Here is a 15,941-nt window from a genome sequence, read left to right as displayed (position 1 = left end):
CCAGGCCTTTAGAAGACTAGAATGGCTTGTTAGGAATGCAATATTTGATTTATTTAATATTATTTTCTGACATCAACATATGTATTTTAGTCTATAATAACCACTCAGTTACACTTTCTATTTCTATTTGTTGGCATGTGTCTGTATAGTGCATTGTTCTTTTATACACGTAAATCAATGTTGTGCATTTTAATGTTTTCAGGGCCCCTGCACACACTTCCTCTGTCACAAACTGGACATCATGTTTATTGTACATAATTATTTCTGGGTCAGCTGTAGCTTCAGTTCTTTAACAAGCATCAGAAAATACAGTAGTAGTAGATCTTGTCCTTCTTTCTTCCTCCACTGTGCCACCCATAGACTGTACCACCACATACACTAATAACCTATACTGTACTTTAACACAATCCAGATACATAAATAAAATAGTATAAAATATAACAACCACATGTTCTCATATTAGAAGCAATGTATTAGTGATAGCATCAGTACATGTGCATAACAAATAGCCTTTTCTCTTGTTATCTTGGCTGACCAAACCTCATTTCATAGCTTGTGATTTTGTCTTGTCCCTGTGATATAGATAGAAATAACTATACCAATTTACAGAGAAAAACATAACATTTTTTCCTGCCAAAATGATTCAAAAATATTTCTTTGAACAGGATTTGGGGCTGCTATATTTTTACAGCTTCTATTTCCAGATAAGACGTGATTAGAAGATGCAATTTGTTTAATCTCCTCCAGGGATTTAATAACACTGATACTGCTACATAGAGATTAGCAGTTCATGTTCCAACGCACCATTTCCTCACTGCTCGCCTCAGGTGAGCTCAGCATAAGCTGTCAAATAAGCTTTATAGGATCTATGTTTTTTCATGCAATTTAATATTACCATGTTGACCTGCAAATACAACTAATATACGCACTGATGTGACTCCAGCTATCCACACTTTTTCACCCTTTCATTGCATAGTTGAGCTACTACTAAAAGATTAATCCATCAAAATTAAAGGAGATTACTGTCACATGTTACTTGTATGTAGTGACAAATCTCTCTGCAAATCTGTCAATTATTCAGGTGTGTATTTGCAGTGACGGTGTAGGTAATCTGTCTGTGGACATGTTTATTAAGATTATAAAATAACCCAAATATTATGGTTGTGAAATCTCTCTTGCACTTGCTCTTCAAATGCCTTTATACAGAATTATGAGTTTATGTTGTGGACTAGAGGTGGATTTAGTTTATCTTTATGCAGTGGTGGAAGAAGTACTTAAGTACTAAAGTTGGTATCTAAGCAAAAGTACAGATACCAGAGCAAAGAAATACTCAATTAAAAGTATCACATGAAAAACTCTCCTAGTAAAAGTATTAGTTTTAAAAAATACTTACAGAATAAAGTAAAAGTATTTCACACAGATTTTGCTGAATTTTGTTCAACAGAAACAATTGAATTTATTTATTTTTTCCTATCTGTTTTAATTTGTATATTTTCATTTGCTCAAACAATGAACTTGAAAATAAACCCTCAGCCTTTTCAGCAGGTGTCAAACTGTAATAAAAATACTTGTTCTTTTCAGTCCTGTTCAAAAATGTAATGGAGTAGAAAGTACAAATATCTGTCTCAAATCCAGTTAAGTCAAAAGAAAAAAGTATTCACTTTAAAATCTACTTAAGTAATGTACATATACCTAAAATGTATACTTAAGTACAGTACTTTACTACTTTTACTTTACATTCCACCACTGTCTTAATTATATATTTTTTGCTTTTGTTTTGAATACTGTGATTGAACAAATGTGAACTAATCTTTCTGTAAAAGACTGAATTCCAAAATGGAAAAAAGCTTAATATTTGGGATGACAGAAGCTGCCTTAGTTTTTGGTTGAGTTGGAGACATAGTCCCAATCAGAGCTCCACCTGTGTCCAATCAGGTCCCATGTCTGTGGGCCGTGTAGTCTCGGCCGTGCAGTCTCTGCTTCAGATGAACACATGATGCCCAGAGGACGACTTATTCATGCTTTTATTTCGCCTAAAGGCTCTTTTGAAAATGACATTTTAAAAATGGTCTCCAATGTGCACTCAGCTTTTTGGAAACTTGCTAGCAGAAGTAAGAGACTGCTTTCACTTTGTGTCTTTAGCTTGTCAAGTCAATTTGCATTTTACATAAAACTAAGGGTAAATCAAGCATAAGTATTAATTAATCTTGTCCAGTAATTATCACATATGTAAGAAATCTTGGCTGTTCATGTTATATTTTAGACTAATTTCTTCTGTGTAAGTTGACCTCATTGGTGAAGTTGTAGGTCTGGTTTATTGAATTTTGTTTTATAATCTTAGTGTATATTTTGTGTTCTCCCCCTTCCATTGTGCACTTGTAAAAATTTGCACTCAGCAATTTTTGTTTATTATAGTAAGTGTTTAATAGAGTAAAGCATCTCATTGTCTCTTATTCGTGTGCTTTCTCCCTTTTATATCGTGTAGTAAAAGTGCAGAAGAGCAATCACCACCATCACTGGGACCAAAGCTTCTGCCATCCCCCACATGTGAGCCACAGTAAGACATGGAGCAGCCCCAGCCACCCACACAACCATCAGGACCACTGCAAATGTAAGTGATCACAAGTGACAGCACTGCTACCGGCTACACACCAGAGCAGGGGCTGGCTCTCTGCACGTGTTGGGAAAATGGTTGTCCTGATTTGGCCCTCATCTCTGAATTTTCCACTTATGGTGCAGTACTAGGCCTGTCACGATAATTACAATATTGACTGATATATGAAAACTGGAGCAATATATTTTGGGGCTCAATATTTATCAAGGGTTTTTTTTTTTTTTGGAACAATGGGGAGACTTTTGTCATTTTTACCTAATATAAGATTTGAGTTGTTGAAAGTTGAATAAATAACTGTCATGGTTAATAAGCAGTTCATTCTGCCATTTATTTGTTGCAGCTCAGAGACTTAATGACACTAATTTTAACCGTTGGTTTACTGGGATTATCCTGCTTTGTATCAGTGCATAAACTTTTTTCAGTATTATCGTTTATTGTAGTATTTCTCTGTAGCAATATATATTGTGCCTCAAAATGTATTCAGCGACTGGCCTACGCAGTACAAATGAAATCAGTGTTTCTTTTTAACAGGTAAATTACATACTTGAGTATTAGAAATGTTATGAAGTGCAAATTCTATTCAGTATGCTCTGTTGTTTTCATTTGGTTTAGTAAAAATTATCAATTAACTTCCTTGTGGTCATTGTTCTTTTAACGGGGTAAAGATACAACCCCTTGACAAATTTTTGTCAGCCCTCACTTCCCCTGCTGAATAGATCCAGATGATCATTGACAGTACTTTTCACAACTAATGCATAAACACCCCTGATCTTACACTTTTATGTACGTACCATTTATCATAAAAAAAAATATATCTATGCTGTTGCCTGCAGTCATCTCTGAACTGATACTATAAGAAAGTGTGTGTCTGCTTCCAGCCCTGGTGAGTGGTGGCTTCTCCCCTTCCTCCACAGTCACTTCAGGCTTCAGCAGCCAGGGGAGCAACACTCTGCCCTGCCCCAGTGCTCCTGTTGCCCCCACCAGCCCCCGAAGCTCCACAGGCCGGAGGAGGACCAGGAAGAAGGACCACAAGAGCTCGTGTGAGTCTCACAATACCCCAGCATGTACTATAATATTGTAGCCTACACTATCTTAAAAGGCAGTTCTGTTTCCATTTCCTACATATTGTTTTTACTTTCCCCCCATTGCTATAAAATGTGTAAATGATTTTGCATGTGAATATTTTCATGAGCTTCTTTGAGTCTGCCCTCAGTGTAACTAGAGTTGCTTTTTCCATTGAGTAACCATGTGCCAATTATGAAGCTGGTGTAGATATGAGATACAGTAATACAGAGGTGGGGACTTGCAAGTCGTGACTTGGGCTTGAGTCAGACTTGAGTCACTATTTTTAGGACTTGAGACTTGACTTGATAAAATGGACTAAGACTTGGGACTCAACTTGGACTTGAAGGTCAATGACTTGGGACTTGACTTGACTTGGGCCCGTGACTTGAGAAGTCTTGATGCTTCTCCTAAAAACAATATATGTTTTTAGGAAATACTTTTCTCTTTACAATTAATTTGACAGGAACAAACTGGAACATGTCCCTCCCACTTCTCTGTTTGGTACTTTGGATGTAGCTGAAGTACTGTGGTATGGTATCCTCAAATGTACTACAGTAATACACAGTATTATACAGTAATATATAGTACATTACAGTAAACCAGAGGGAACTACAGAGAACTACATGACAAAATAAGTGTTATCTAGCACTTGTAAATCTGAATTCATTCTAGTCTGCCCGTAATGATTCACACTAAGATTTTGTCAAGACATTTATAAAGGAAAAAATTGCATTTCTACAACTCTTATATAAATACTCATATATAAATATTCCATGACTTTAAAGTATATTTTAGTTTTAAATTTATATAAATTGCAAAAATCTAAGCTATATTTGGCACTTTGGTTTAAAGACTTGAAATGACTTGAAGCTCAAAGCGGATTACTTGGACTTGACTTGGACTTATGGGCCAGTGACTCGAGACTCGACTTGGATTTGCCTGTGTTTGACTTGGAACTTGACTCGAACTTGAGGTAAAAGACTTGAGACTTACTTGAGACTTGGAAAACAACGACTTGGTCCCACGTTTGCAGTAATATATAGCAAAATTTCAGTAGTGAACAAGACAAAGTCAAAAAGACTAAACATACTTTCAAACAGGGGTAAAAAGTAATGTTTCTGATGGTTTACAGATTATACACATTTCAGCACATCAGATGGTAGATAATAGCATCTGATTATTTTTATGTGTCTGATTTTTGATTCACGCGTCACTTGTCATGCAGGTCCCACGTTTTAGTTTTTGCAAGCGTCTTTCGTAACCACACCTTTCCATCTGTTCTCACCTCTTCTCTTGTGCTACATCTTTGAGTCCTGATTTAAACTCGCTTGACAGACCCAGGTCACTTTTCTTTTCTGTTTATATGGGCACATGTCAGCTTTCCTTACTCCCCACTATCTCCTGCCATCTCCTCTGTACATTATCTGCCACTGTCTGTCTGTCTCTCTGTCTCCCACACAGTGTCCCTAGCCTCCAGCTCCGTGGGCCCTGGAGGTCAGGTCTTTCATGTGGAAACAAGTGAGGTGGTCCTGAGGGGAGATCCGCTCACAGGTTTTGGGATCCAGCTTCAGGGTGGTGTCTTTGCCACCGAGACCCTGTCCGCTCCCCCAGTCATTCGCTTTATTGAGCCCGACAGCCCAGCCGAAAGGTAGTCACAGTCAGACACACGCACAAACAAAAATCATAGAGAGTCACCTTCATCTGGGGCTTGTGCTAATCATTGGGCTTGGCAATGAACAACTGACACATGCAAAATGAGTCTAAATTTAGCCTGGTGCCTCACTCATCATCATGCATTCAGTCAAACACAACATTTGGGATCCACTTATTATCACCAAGATTATCAAAATGATTAGGCATTGGAGACACTTTAAGGGCCCGTATTACACTATTTTCTGTTCTAAGTTATAATCTTGTTTCCTCATCACAAACCCTGCATATATAGGCTGAGTTCTTCTCTCAAACAGAAAACATCTTGTTCCACCTTGTGATGTCATGTAGTAATACAGGAAGTACTCAACTGTGTTTGTAAACTCCATACACCCTCACTAGGATCGTCTGAATAATTTCAGTCCTGGAATTGCCAATCTTTACTGAACTAAAGGCAAAAGGAGCTGTTAACTTCATGACATCACAAGGTGGAACAGAACATTTTCAGCTTTGGAGATGTAGACAGGCAAATAATAAAGGGTTATTCAAACACGTGTGAATGAAACAAAATACAACTCCAGACATGTTTTGATGAGGAAACAACATAACATGGCTTAAAGCTCATAAGAGTCAATTTTGTATAATGTAGGACCTTTGACTTATCTTATTTTTTTAGGCATTGGAGATTAAAGGGACAGTTCAGAATTTTGGACATAGGACCTCATTTCCTAGTGAGCCAGAGTGTTGGAGATGTGTGGAGACACTTTTTATAACCCTCACGCTCTCCTCGGGGTCACATAGACCTGAAGAAACTTTTTTTTCCCTTCCCGCTCTGTTGGGGCGGGTCAATCAAATCCAAAATGTATTTGCTCCCCTGGCGAAAAAATAAATTAAAATAAATTTTGGGGTCTGATTGACCCACCCCAACAGAGCGGGAAGGAAAAAAATAAAGTTTCATCGGGTCTATGTTACCCCGAGAAGAGTGTAAAGGTTTTAAATATTCCATCCAGTCCTTGTATTTGCAGAGGTTGGCCATAGTCTGCTTCTTAAAACAGTCTTACCCACTCCACAAAGCACCTAAAACAACTCTATTATGCCAGACTGTCAATGTAAATGTCTGTGTTGATAGAATAATGTTTGAAATAAAAAATAACCTTGGATCACATGAATTGTCACATGTTGAGGGACTATTTTCTCTATCAATCCGCTGCTGCTGCTCAGGAACTACAACTCTTACTGCTGCTGCTCAGACATAAAACCTTCAAGTACAAGGTTAGTTTTACTTCTAAAATTATTCTTTCGACACAGACGTTTACATCGACAGTCTGGCATAATAATAGATTTGCTTCAGGTGCACTGTGAAATAAGACTGTTTTTAGTGGCAGGCTAACTATGGCCATTGACATGCGCTAGCCTAGCACCAGTGACCTCTGCAAATACAAGGACCGGATGGAATTTTTTTTTTAAAGAGTATCTCCACATGTCTCCAACACTCTGGGTAACTAGAAAATGAGGCCCTATGTCCAAAATTCAAAACTGTCCCTTTAAGATGTAAAATGCACTATTTGGCACCAATGTATAGTATTGCTTTAGATCAGGGGTGTCAAACTCATTTTGGTCCGGGGGCCGTATCCAACCTACTTTGATCCCAAAGGGGCCGGATCAGAAAACTCATATCATATAAACCCCAAAAATAAAAATAAGTTCAAATATTTGTGCAGAGAAACACAAATCTATTACAGAAATCTTTTTTAATTGATGAATCTTTCTTTTACAAAATATTATAATATTATGAACAACCTGAAACTTTAAGAAAAATACAATTTCAACACAAAGTTTTAACATTAACTTGTTTGCAAATAGGAATAAGTCCATTTTTCTTGTAAAATCCTGCACTTGGCGTCCGCTTTTCTCATTTTTGACATTTTGCTGATGGTGTCACGGTCAACAGTCAAAACGATCGTCCTTTAAGAGCGTTTGGAAAGAAACAAGTCTTCATTTGTGCTGCTCTGGTGGGAGGGGCCACGTACAGAGACGCTGGAGACGCTGCTGTGATAAACACCGCAGAAAATTACCAATATTTTAATAGAAAATAGAATTCAAATATTTTAGTAGAAAATCAGCCGAGGGCCAGAATAAAGGTCTTGGAGGGCCGGATCTGGCCCCCGGGCCGCATGTTTGACACCTGTGCTTTAGATGATTATTGTGCTATAATATATGATTGATACAGCATCGTGTAGTGTACTGATCTATGCTTCAACATTCAGTCTAACATCTCTTTATGGACTTGGAGCCTGTTCTTGTCCTGCAAGATAAGTGGCCAGGTGGGTTTTTGTTCAGGGTTCGAGCTGTAGGGGGCAGCAGTGACTTGCACACAATACTGTGATATTGGTGTCTTGGCCTGTACTCCAGGGTAATTATTGCAGCAGAAGTGAATTAACATTAGCTGACATGGTTTTTGTAGCTAGTTGTCCATAATTGGAGGCCTTGTTAAATGTGCTACACTAGATATAACCCTTCAATCTAAACTAAATTTTCAGTGTTTTGTGTGTGTTGGTGGAATACCCAGAGGTCAAATTTCTACATGTGGTACACAGAGATGAAGCACTTGACACGGTGTCTGTAAAAATTTCATGAAATGTCAACAATCTTAACACCTTGTCAAGACATGGTGAGAATGAAAAAAGATGTGTCACATGTGTGGTAATGGTTTTCAATTTGAGTATGTTTCATGTGGTTTTAATTCATGCACACAAAGGCCATAGCTGTGTTCACAATAGTCAATGTGGAACCTGTACACATCTGAGAACCACTTAGCTATGGTAAATGTTAATTTAAAGGGTCCATATTACTCTATTTTCTGGTTTGTTATGTTGTTTCCTCATCAAAAACTGAATTGTGCTTTGTTTCATTTGCACACAAACCCTGCATTATTTAGGCAGTTCTCTCAAACAAAAAACTCCTTTTGATGTTACAGGAATTAATATAATACAGGAAGTGCTCCATTGTGTTTTTAAACTCCATACACCTGCACTACAATCATTTGTATAATTTCAGCCTCAATCTCTACTGAACAAAACTAAAAGGAGCTGTTAACTTGAAAACTACTGCTTCATGACATCACAAGGTGAAACAGAGCATTGAGCTTTGGAGATGTAGACAGACTAATGCAAGATTACTCAGACATGTATGAATGAAACAAAACCCAACACGCAAATTGTGTCAATTTTGTGTAATAAAGGACCTTTTAATATTCTTGTATTCAGGTGTGGGCTTCTGCAGGTCGGAGACAGACTTCTATCCATAAATGGGATTCCTACTGAAGATGGTACTTTGGAAGAGGCACACCAGCTCCTCAGAGACTCTGCTTTGGCCAATAAGGTCACATTGGAGATCGAGTTTGACATTGCAGGTGTTGCATTTTATCACATCATGTTGTATTGCATAGGGCATTTTTGACTGTTTGTTTGTTTTATTTTTCCACTAGAATCTGTTGTACCCAGCAGTGGCACTTTCCATGTGAAACTTCCTAAGAGACGGGGGGTAGAACTTGGCATTACCATCAGTGGTAAGTAGGGTTATTAGTATCCAGCAGAGGGCGCTATTGTTCAACACAAATCTACTGAGCTGCACTAATGCAGTTTAAATCAATGTTCTGTGATCCATAAACTCAAGCCTCAAACCACCAGAGCTCATTAACTCAGAATAATGCAGACTCAGACCAGCCTCTGTTATTAATCTTTGTCACATTCTGATCACTTCCCTTCCTTTGCAGCCAGTAAAAAAACTGGGAAGCCTCTCATCATCTCTGAAATAAAGAAAGGAAGTATAGCACACAGGTATGCCATCTTTTTTCTCTAACATAACTTTATTACTTAATGGAATGTTTACTGGTCATCTGAGATCGTACTTTCTCAGCACCTCTCTGTAGTAGACTATTTATTGTCAGTAAATATGTTTATCATAACAATTGTTGATTTGTTGACTAAGTGCTTGGTGCTGTCAGCAAGGACACAAATGTTATGTCTCATCACTGAATCGCATCACATTCTAAATAAGGAAACCACACTGCAATACAAGCCTAATTGGATTACATTATGAAAACTAGAGCAGTGGAGCAACCACATTTCACCACAGGCTCAAGGCTGAGGAGATGGTCACCTCTAAAGTTCCCAAAGGGATTTACAGGAGCTAAAGAGATTCAGGCACTGACAGACAAGTTTGATGCCCTGCTCACAAGAATTTACATTTTATTAGTATTTTTATTTATAATTATTATTCAAATCTAGTCATAAAAGTTTGCCTTAAATTACCTTTTGGCAAGTCTTAATTTTAATTAAGTTGCTACTTCTAATTTCTATAGATAATAAACTGTATCAAAGAGAAAGCCCATCCCTAATGAGCACATTAACGTCTGGTTCTGATCCAGTGTCTCTTGTGTGTAGAACAGGCACTTTGGAGCCGGGGGACCGGCTGCTGGCCATAGACAGTGTTCGTCTAGAGCACTGCACAATGGAGGACGCCATGCATGTCCTGAACCAGGCTGAAGATATGGTCAAACTACGGATACAGAAGGACGAGGATAATATTGGTACATATTAAATTTCTTTTTCCTAATCTGTTTTGTGTTTCAAAGGTGATGACTACAGTCACATAATACAGCTAGTACCTGATTCTAGCCTAAGAAACTCATTTCCACCTGCTGTCCTTTAAAATCTTTTATCCCTAAGCTTTTATTTTTATGTTTCAGTACTTCCTTTTAAGTGGTTTACTTTTTAAACCTCATTTTTTGTTTTGGTTTTATTTTTGAAAACTGAATAAAAAACAAACAAAAAACACTAATGGTTTTACTGAAATATTTTTTCAGTAATATTATTTGGCTGCATTGCAACTACATTGGAGCATATACAAAGAGTTGAACATTAAACATTTGAATGTTTCTTCTTTTCTAGATGAGTTGGAAATGTCAGGCTCTATAATCTACACTGTTGAGCTGAAGAGGTATAATGGACCACTGGGCATCACCATTTCAGGCACTGAGGAGCCTTTTGACCCTATCGTCATTTCAGGCCTGACCAAGAAGGGCCTGGCAGAGAGGTGAGCCGGAGCTGTGGGAGAGGTGAAGAAGTCAACATGTAAGGCACGACTCTTTTTAGTGAGAGGATTTACTATGGCCGGCTCATTTTCATTGTTTTATTGTTCTACCACTGCGCTGACATGTTGAGCAATAACTGAGGCCACCAAAGAGCCCCTGTCTGTCTTATGTAACCTACATTTTGCTGCCTTTTCTCTTTATCCTTTCAGAACAGGGGCCATCCATATAGGTGACAGGGTGCTGGCCATCAATGGAGTCAGTCTCAAAGGGAAACCTCTTAGTGAAGCCATCCACCTCCTGCAGATGGCGGGAGAGTCGGTCACGCTCAAGATCAAGAAGCAAACAGACTGTGAGTGATTTAAGGTCGGGGGGGGGGGGGCAATGCCAACTGTAAATATACGTCCACATCATGTGTGGACCATGTTGTTGTTTACAAAGTAAATACTAAAACTTCAATATGATGCATGCTATAATTAGCAAATACATCTGGTAACACTTATAATATGCCTTAATAAAGCTTGAATAAAGTCTTAATTCACAATGAACATATACTTGGTTAAGAGTGATCCAGGCTTAATACTGTAACTCTGTGGTTCCCAGAGTGGGCTCCGGGGACCACTGGGGATGGGGCTCAGAAGCATTGCAGGCTGGCCCTCAAAAGGTTGCCCACCCAACAAGTTGTAACGGTATTTCTTAACCTTAATTAAGTAGGTGCTAAGCCTAATAAATTATCTCTTCATTTTGACTTTCTTTGTGCTTTATTATGACTATAAATAGTGTAGTAGTTATTATCAAGTGTTACCTCACAGTAAGCCAGTTTGAGATCTATTTCTCTAATCACCTCCATCAAATAGAATCAATTTAAAAGATGTCCTACTCATGTTCTGCTAATCTACCACCAAGCATTGATCAGCCATTAAAATTGTCATAAACTGTGTAAAATCTCTTCTCTTTTATGCTTAGATTCTGATACTAGGCCTTTGCTGTACAGAGAAGGTGGATATCTGTGTGATCTGGATGACGAGCTTACAGACTCCCATAAAACCAGTAAACTGTCAGAGGCCTACTCTGCCACAGTGCCCAGCGTGGACTCGGCCATGAGCTCCTGGGACGGGTCAGGCTTTGACACAGGCTACAACAATCAAGGTACAGACATGCAACACCAAAAGACAATACTGAATATAGTAATACATGTTAAAGCTGTGTAATTAGAGCAATACAGTTAGGTAAAATTCTTATATTGCATATCAGCTAATATAAACAATTTTATACAGGATGTTTTTCTGAAATTGGTATATGCTTAATTGCATTTATTTCCTACATCATGCTTACTGTTTTAGTTACTTTTTACCTTTGCTAGGTACATATCTTCACAAACCGTCTGACTTCTTGCTAAATGCCAGTGACTGGCAACAATCAAAGCACAGGAGTCAATCAGGCTCCAACTCTGTTGGCCTGTCCCATCACACCATGTTATTTGACGCAAGGTTTACTGAAGATGAGTGGGACAAAGTACCAGGGTAAGAGTTCATCTGTGCTGATCCTCCAGTTTAGTGTTTTTGTGTTGTCTTTGTAAACAAAGGTGTATCTCAAATACCAATACTATCTATTTTTAGTTCAAATAAAAGCAAAATGTAAAAAAAATCTTAAGATACAGCCAATGTAAAGATTTAGTTGTGGTTGTAGTTGGTCATTAGCTGAGACCTGCAGCTGATGAGGCGATTTAATCTCTGTTGTTAATTGTTAATTTTTGTACTGAACTGATTGAATGACCATGGTTTAATTTGAGATTCAGCTTTCACAGCCCTTCATTTCCTGTTGTTGGTCTATTCTTGCTGAAATTCTAAGCACAATCTGAATCTTTTTTCATTTAGTGTCATGTGCTTTGTGCACTTTGTGTTTGTGCGTTTCCAACTGTCCTTTTTTCTTTCTTTCTCAGGTATTCACTTTCCCATCTGCTTTACTAACCATCTTCAGCATTCTTTTGCTATTTTATGTCACCTTTTTAAGTAAATTAAAACTGATTTTTGTTTGATTTCTAATTTTCTTTTTGAGGTGACATGTTTAACTATTTACTAATCTATAGAGAAAAAAAAGCTTTAATCTCCCAGCCCCACCAAACTACATCCCCCATGCTATGTGCTCGGAGGCCCACATGAAGACAACGTGGTCGCTCTCATAATCTTGGTTCCATCGTTGTCATAGATTTATCAGCCCTCCCCGTTGCCAAGGGAAACTGAACCACTCTGAGGATTCAAGTTTTTGGTCCCAGGCCTTGCAGGACCTGCAGACCTGTGGCCAGTCCGAGATCCTCCGGGATCTGGAGGTGAGTCTTGCCTCCTTCTCTCTCTGCCACACATAATCTGCACTGTGTTTATACTTATACGTCACACCAGATGAAGCATTATGATAATCTCAATCATATAATCTGACGTTAAATCCGCTACAGGCATCTGCTGTACTGATACACTGCCTTTTGCACACTGCCTCAATCTTGCACTGGCCAAATATAGGCCTTTCTCTTTCAATAAGGAATACAAGGGCACTCCATGTGAAATACCTTATTCTGATACAGATCCCCCTTATTTGCCATCTCAATCACCACTCAGCTATAGTTTAAAAAATGCTTCATTTACTTCTTTCTGCTCTTCTGCAGGCCTCAATGACAGGTAGTGCTTTCAGTCTGTATTTGGAAGAAACTAAAACTCTTGAAGACTCGATGTTTCAGTCCGAAAAGTCTCCCTTTAGAAAGGAGGAAGACCTGGAGTCCAAGAACAACAAACTCAACAAATTCAACATGTCCAACGGACCCAGCAGAATCTCCAAGATGGAGGACGCCAAGGAGGACAAATCTAATGGTCTAGCTGCTTCAGCTCTTGAAGTACTCAAGGTAGTGTCATCATGATATAGGCCTTTAAAACTTTATTAAACAATTAAATGTGTTCAGATGGTCTGGCAGTCTTGTGCAAATGAGATAACCTGCCCAGTCCACAGGGATGTGTGTGTTCAGAGCGGCAGGTCTCTGCTGAACTGTAACGCGGCCCAGTGGAAATAAATGTCAGTTCAGGACTAACACATTATACTGTTGTGAAAAGACACGCAATTACATATTTTCTATAACTGCTGTATATAAATGTAATCAAACATAAAATTTGGGCCCAGTTTTGTATGCAAATATATTGTCTACTTGTACGTGTGCCATAGCACATTACCTCATGTGAAAGTCAAAACCCCATTGCTTACCTCTGCTGTATTAAGTGCAATGAAGCATATCGAGATGCTTGACAGTGGAAAATATGCTGTTTTGACTTCATACATTCTGTTCCTATCACAGAAGGTCATCAGAGTATGATGTTTACAGCTGATGTAAAAAGCTTTTATAAACAGAGTATTCTGGTATCTTCCATCTTAAGGTAACAATAAGGAAAGATTCAGAGAGCCACGACTTTGGCTTCAGTGTTTCCGATGGACTTCTGGAGAAGGGGGTTTATGTGAACATGATCCGTCCGGAGGGTCCAGCTGATCAGGGAGGACTAAAGCCCTATGACCGCATCCTCCAGGTGTGACATCAGAAGTTCAAAATAACTAATAACACAGATTTATAAATACACACAAATATAGTGAAGACTTTTTTAATGGACTGGTAATTTCTGGTTGTGTACTCCAGGTGAATCGTGTTCGGACCAGGGATTTGGATTGCTGTCTGACCGTGCCTCTCATTCTGGAGTCTGGGCAGAGGTTGGACTTGGTCATTAGCAGGAATCCTGTGGCAGTGGGGCACTCTGGGCTGTTGGACAACTACAACTGCACTAACTCATTATTCGATTCTGAGCCTAGGACCAACAGCATTGCCCTCTGAAAAGTCAAAGACTTTTAATGTTTTAACAGACCATTATTTTGTTTAATACAGCCACAAGCTGCATTAGTATTTTCACTTCAGGCTTTCATACAGGTATACTGAATTTATTTCAACCTTAAAACTGCCCATATCTACCAAACCTCATTGCTGTGTTAGGATCTGGAGATCACCTGTCTTGTCTGGGGACACCACATGTTTGCAAATACATTTACTCACTATTGCCAATTAAACAAGGTTTATCGACACTTTAAATGACCCTCAACACTATATATTTCTTTAGATATTCACTATAGACACAACACACTGCCTCACTGCTTTCACTGTATTTCAAAAAACACCCATCTTCACACCTCATTATTACCTCAGATCACCTTTTTTATATAACATATAGGCAGATCTATTTATATCTGTCCCCTATACAGAAGACACGCCGCCTTGAAACCTCACAAACTGCATGTGTGTCGAATCCTGCCTGTTTTAGACACACGAGCAGCTGTAGGGCAGTCCACCCCCCCCATGTTTCAAAGGCAAAGCCACCACATGAATAAGGTTATATAACAAGGGAGTCAGTGCTTCTGACTCGGCCAGGATGTGCACGCCTGAACTCCCCAAAGCATTAGAACACTACACACTTTTTATTAGCTTATCCATCTTTCAGTTCACATGGTTTTTGCAGATTTTGCTTATTGCTCACATCAAACACTGAGTTGGATTTTTCAGGATCTGCCTTAGTGTCGAGTTATTTTGGTCATTGGCTCACTGCCCTGGTTTCCACTGGACAATTTCTTATAGGTGCCTGGCACATAGCATTAACTGTATTTTAAAGCCACTCAATTGTACCCTTACAAAACCAGGAATGTGTGCCCTTTAAAATAAAATGTCCCACATTGTTTAGGGTTCTGTGAATGCCCCTAGAAAACCAATTAATTTATGTTTCTGCACAAACTTCACATTTTGGGTTTTCTGCTCAGCCCATTTGAACTAAAAGTTACAATTTCAAGTGTTTTAAAGTTTTGCATCACTTACATTTTTGTTAATCACATATGTCTGCCTTCCGGGCTTTTCCTTTGGCTTGTTGTACACTGTATGTTTTAAGCATTATTTGGCTCCTGTCGTTTACTGTGGCTCCAAGCATGTTATGCATGCTCACTATTTGTCCTTATGGGGGGGTCACAGAGCAGATCCCGATTCACACACCCCTCTGTTTACAGAGGGGGACTCATGATTTCATAAACATGATGCACTTTATAATATCATTTCTGCAGCTGCAATCACAAGAGCCAAACATACTTTGCTCCACCCTAACACTGCATTTATTTTTCCAATAGCTTTTTTCTCAACATTTTGGTTTCTGATCATGAATTCTAATTATCAGCTATTATATGGTCTTGTTTGTTAAATTATTGTCTCAATGTTTTATGCAATTAAAGTATGAGACCATAGTCTGTGATTATTTTCAGAGGAGAAAATTGAACCTCAAATGTATAAGTGGATGTGAGAGACCATTTAACACAAATGTCATCAAGTAGCATAACTAAAGTTTATAATACTAAAAGTAGGGTGCTGCTGCTAGAACAGCTTTGGTCCGTTCTGTTTTGGCTGAAACTGTATTTGGGCTACTACAAATCATTACTTGAGTAATGGACTCTTCTGCTCAT

General features: G+C 38.6%; 1 protein-coding gene across 2 annotated transcripts; it reads left to right on the top strand.

Moving 5' to 3' along the window:
- Nucleotides 1-1,935: 1,935 nt before the first annotated feature.
- On the top strand, nt 1,936-15,667 carry grip2a (glutamate receptor interacting protein 2a). 2 transcript variants are annotated; one of them, XM_055166003.1, is made up of 16 exons: nt 1,936-2,111; nt 2,486-2,611; nt 3,529-3,654; nt 5,141-5,327; nt 8,596-8,741; nt 8,817-8,897; nt 9,105-9,168; nt 9,775-9,920; nt 10,282-10,426; nt 10,634-10,773; nt 11,388-11,570; nt 11,785-11,944; nt 12,630-12,750; nt 13,081-13,314; nt 13,838-13,984; nt 14,092-15,667. In XM_055166003.1, the coding sequence occupies exons 1-16, from the start codon at nt 1,994-1,996 to the stop codon at nt 14,281-14,283; spliced, it is 2,316 nt and encodes a 771-aa protein (XP_055021978.1). In that variant the 5' UTR covers nt 1,936-1,993; the 3' UTR covers nt 14,284-15,667. The 2 variants fall into 2 exon arrangements, with proteins under 2 accessions (XP_055021978.1, XP_055021977.1); XM_055166002.1 differs by having other exon boundaries at nt 3,493-3,654.
- Nucleotides 15,668-15,941: the final 274 nt, after the last annotated feature.

The sequence above is a fragment of the Boleophthalmus pectinirostris genome, unplaced genomic scaffold, assembly GCF_026225935.1.
Source record: "Boleophthalmus pectinirostris isolate CB_2022bp ecotype Guang Dong unplaced genomic scaffold, ASM2622593v1 HiC_scaffold_8, whole genome shotgun sequence".
In the NCBI taxonomy this organism is placed as follows: Eukaryota; Metazoa; Chordata; class Actinopteri; order Gobiiformes; family Gobiidae; genus Boleophthalmus; species Boleophthalmus pectinirostris.
Note: the sequence above shows the minus strand (reverse complement) of the source record. Positions and strands in the feature narration are given on the sequence as shown.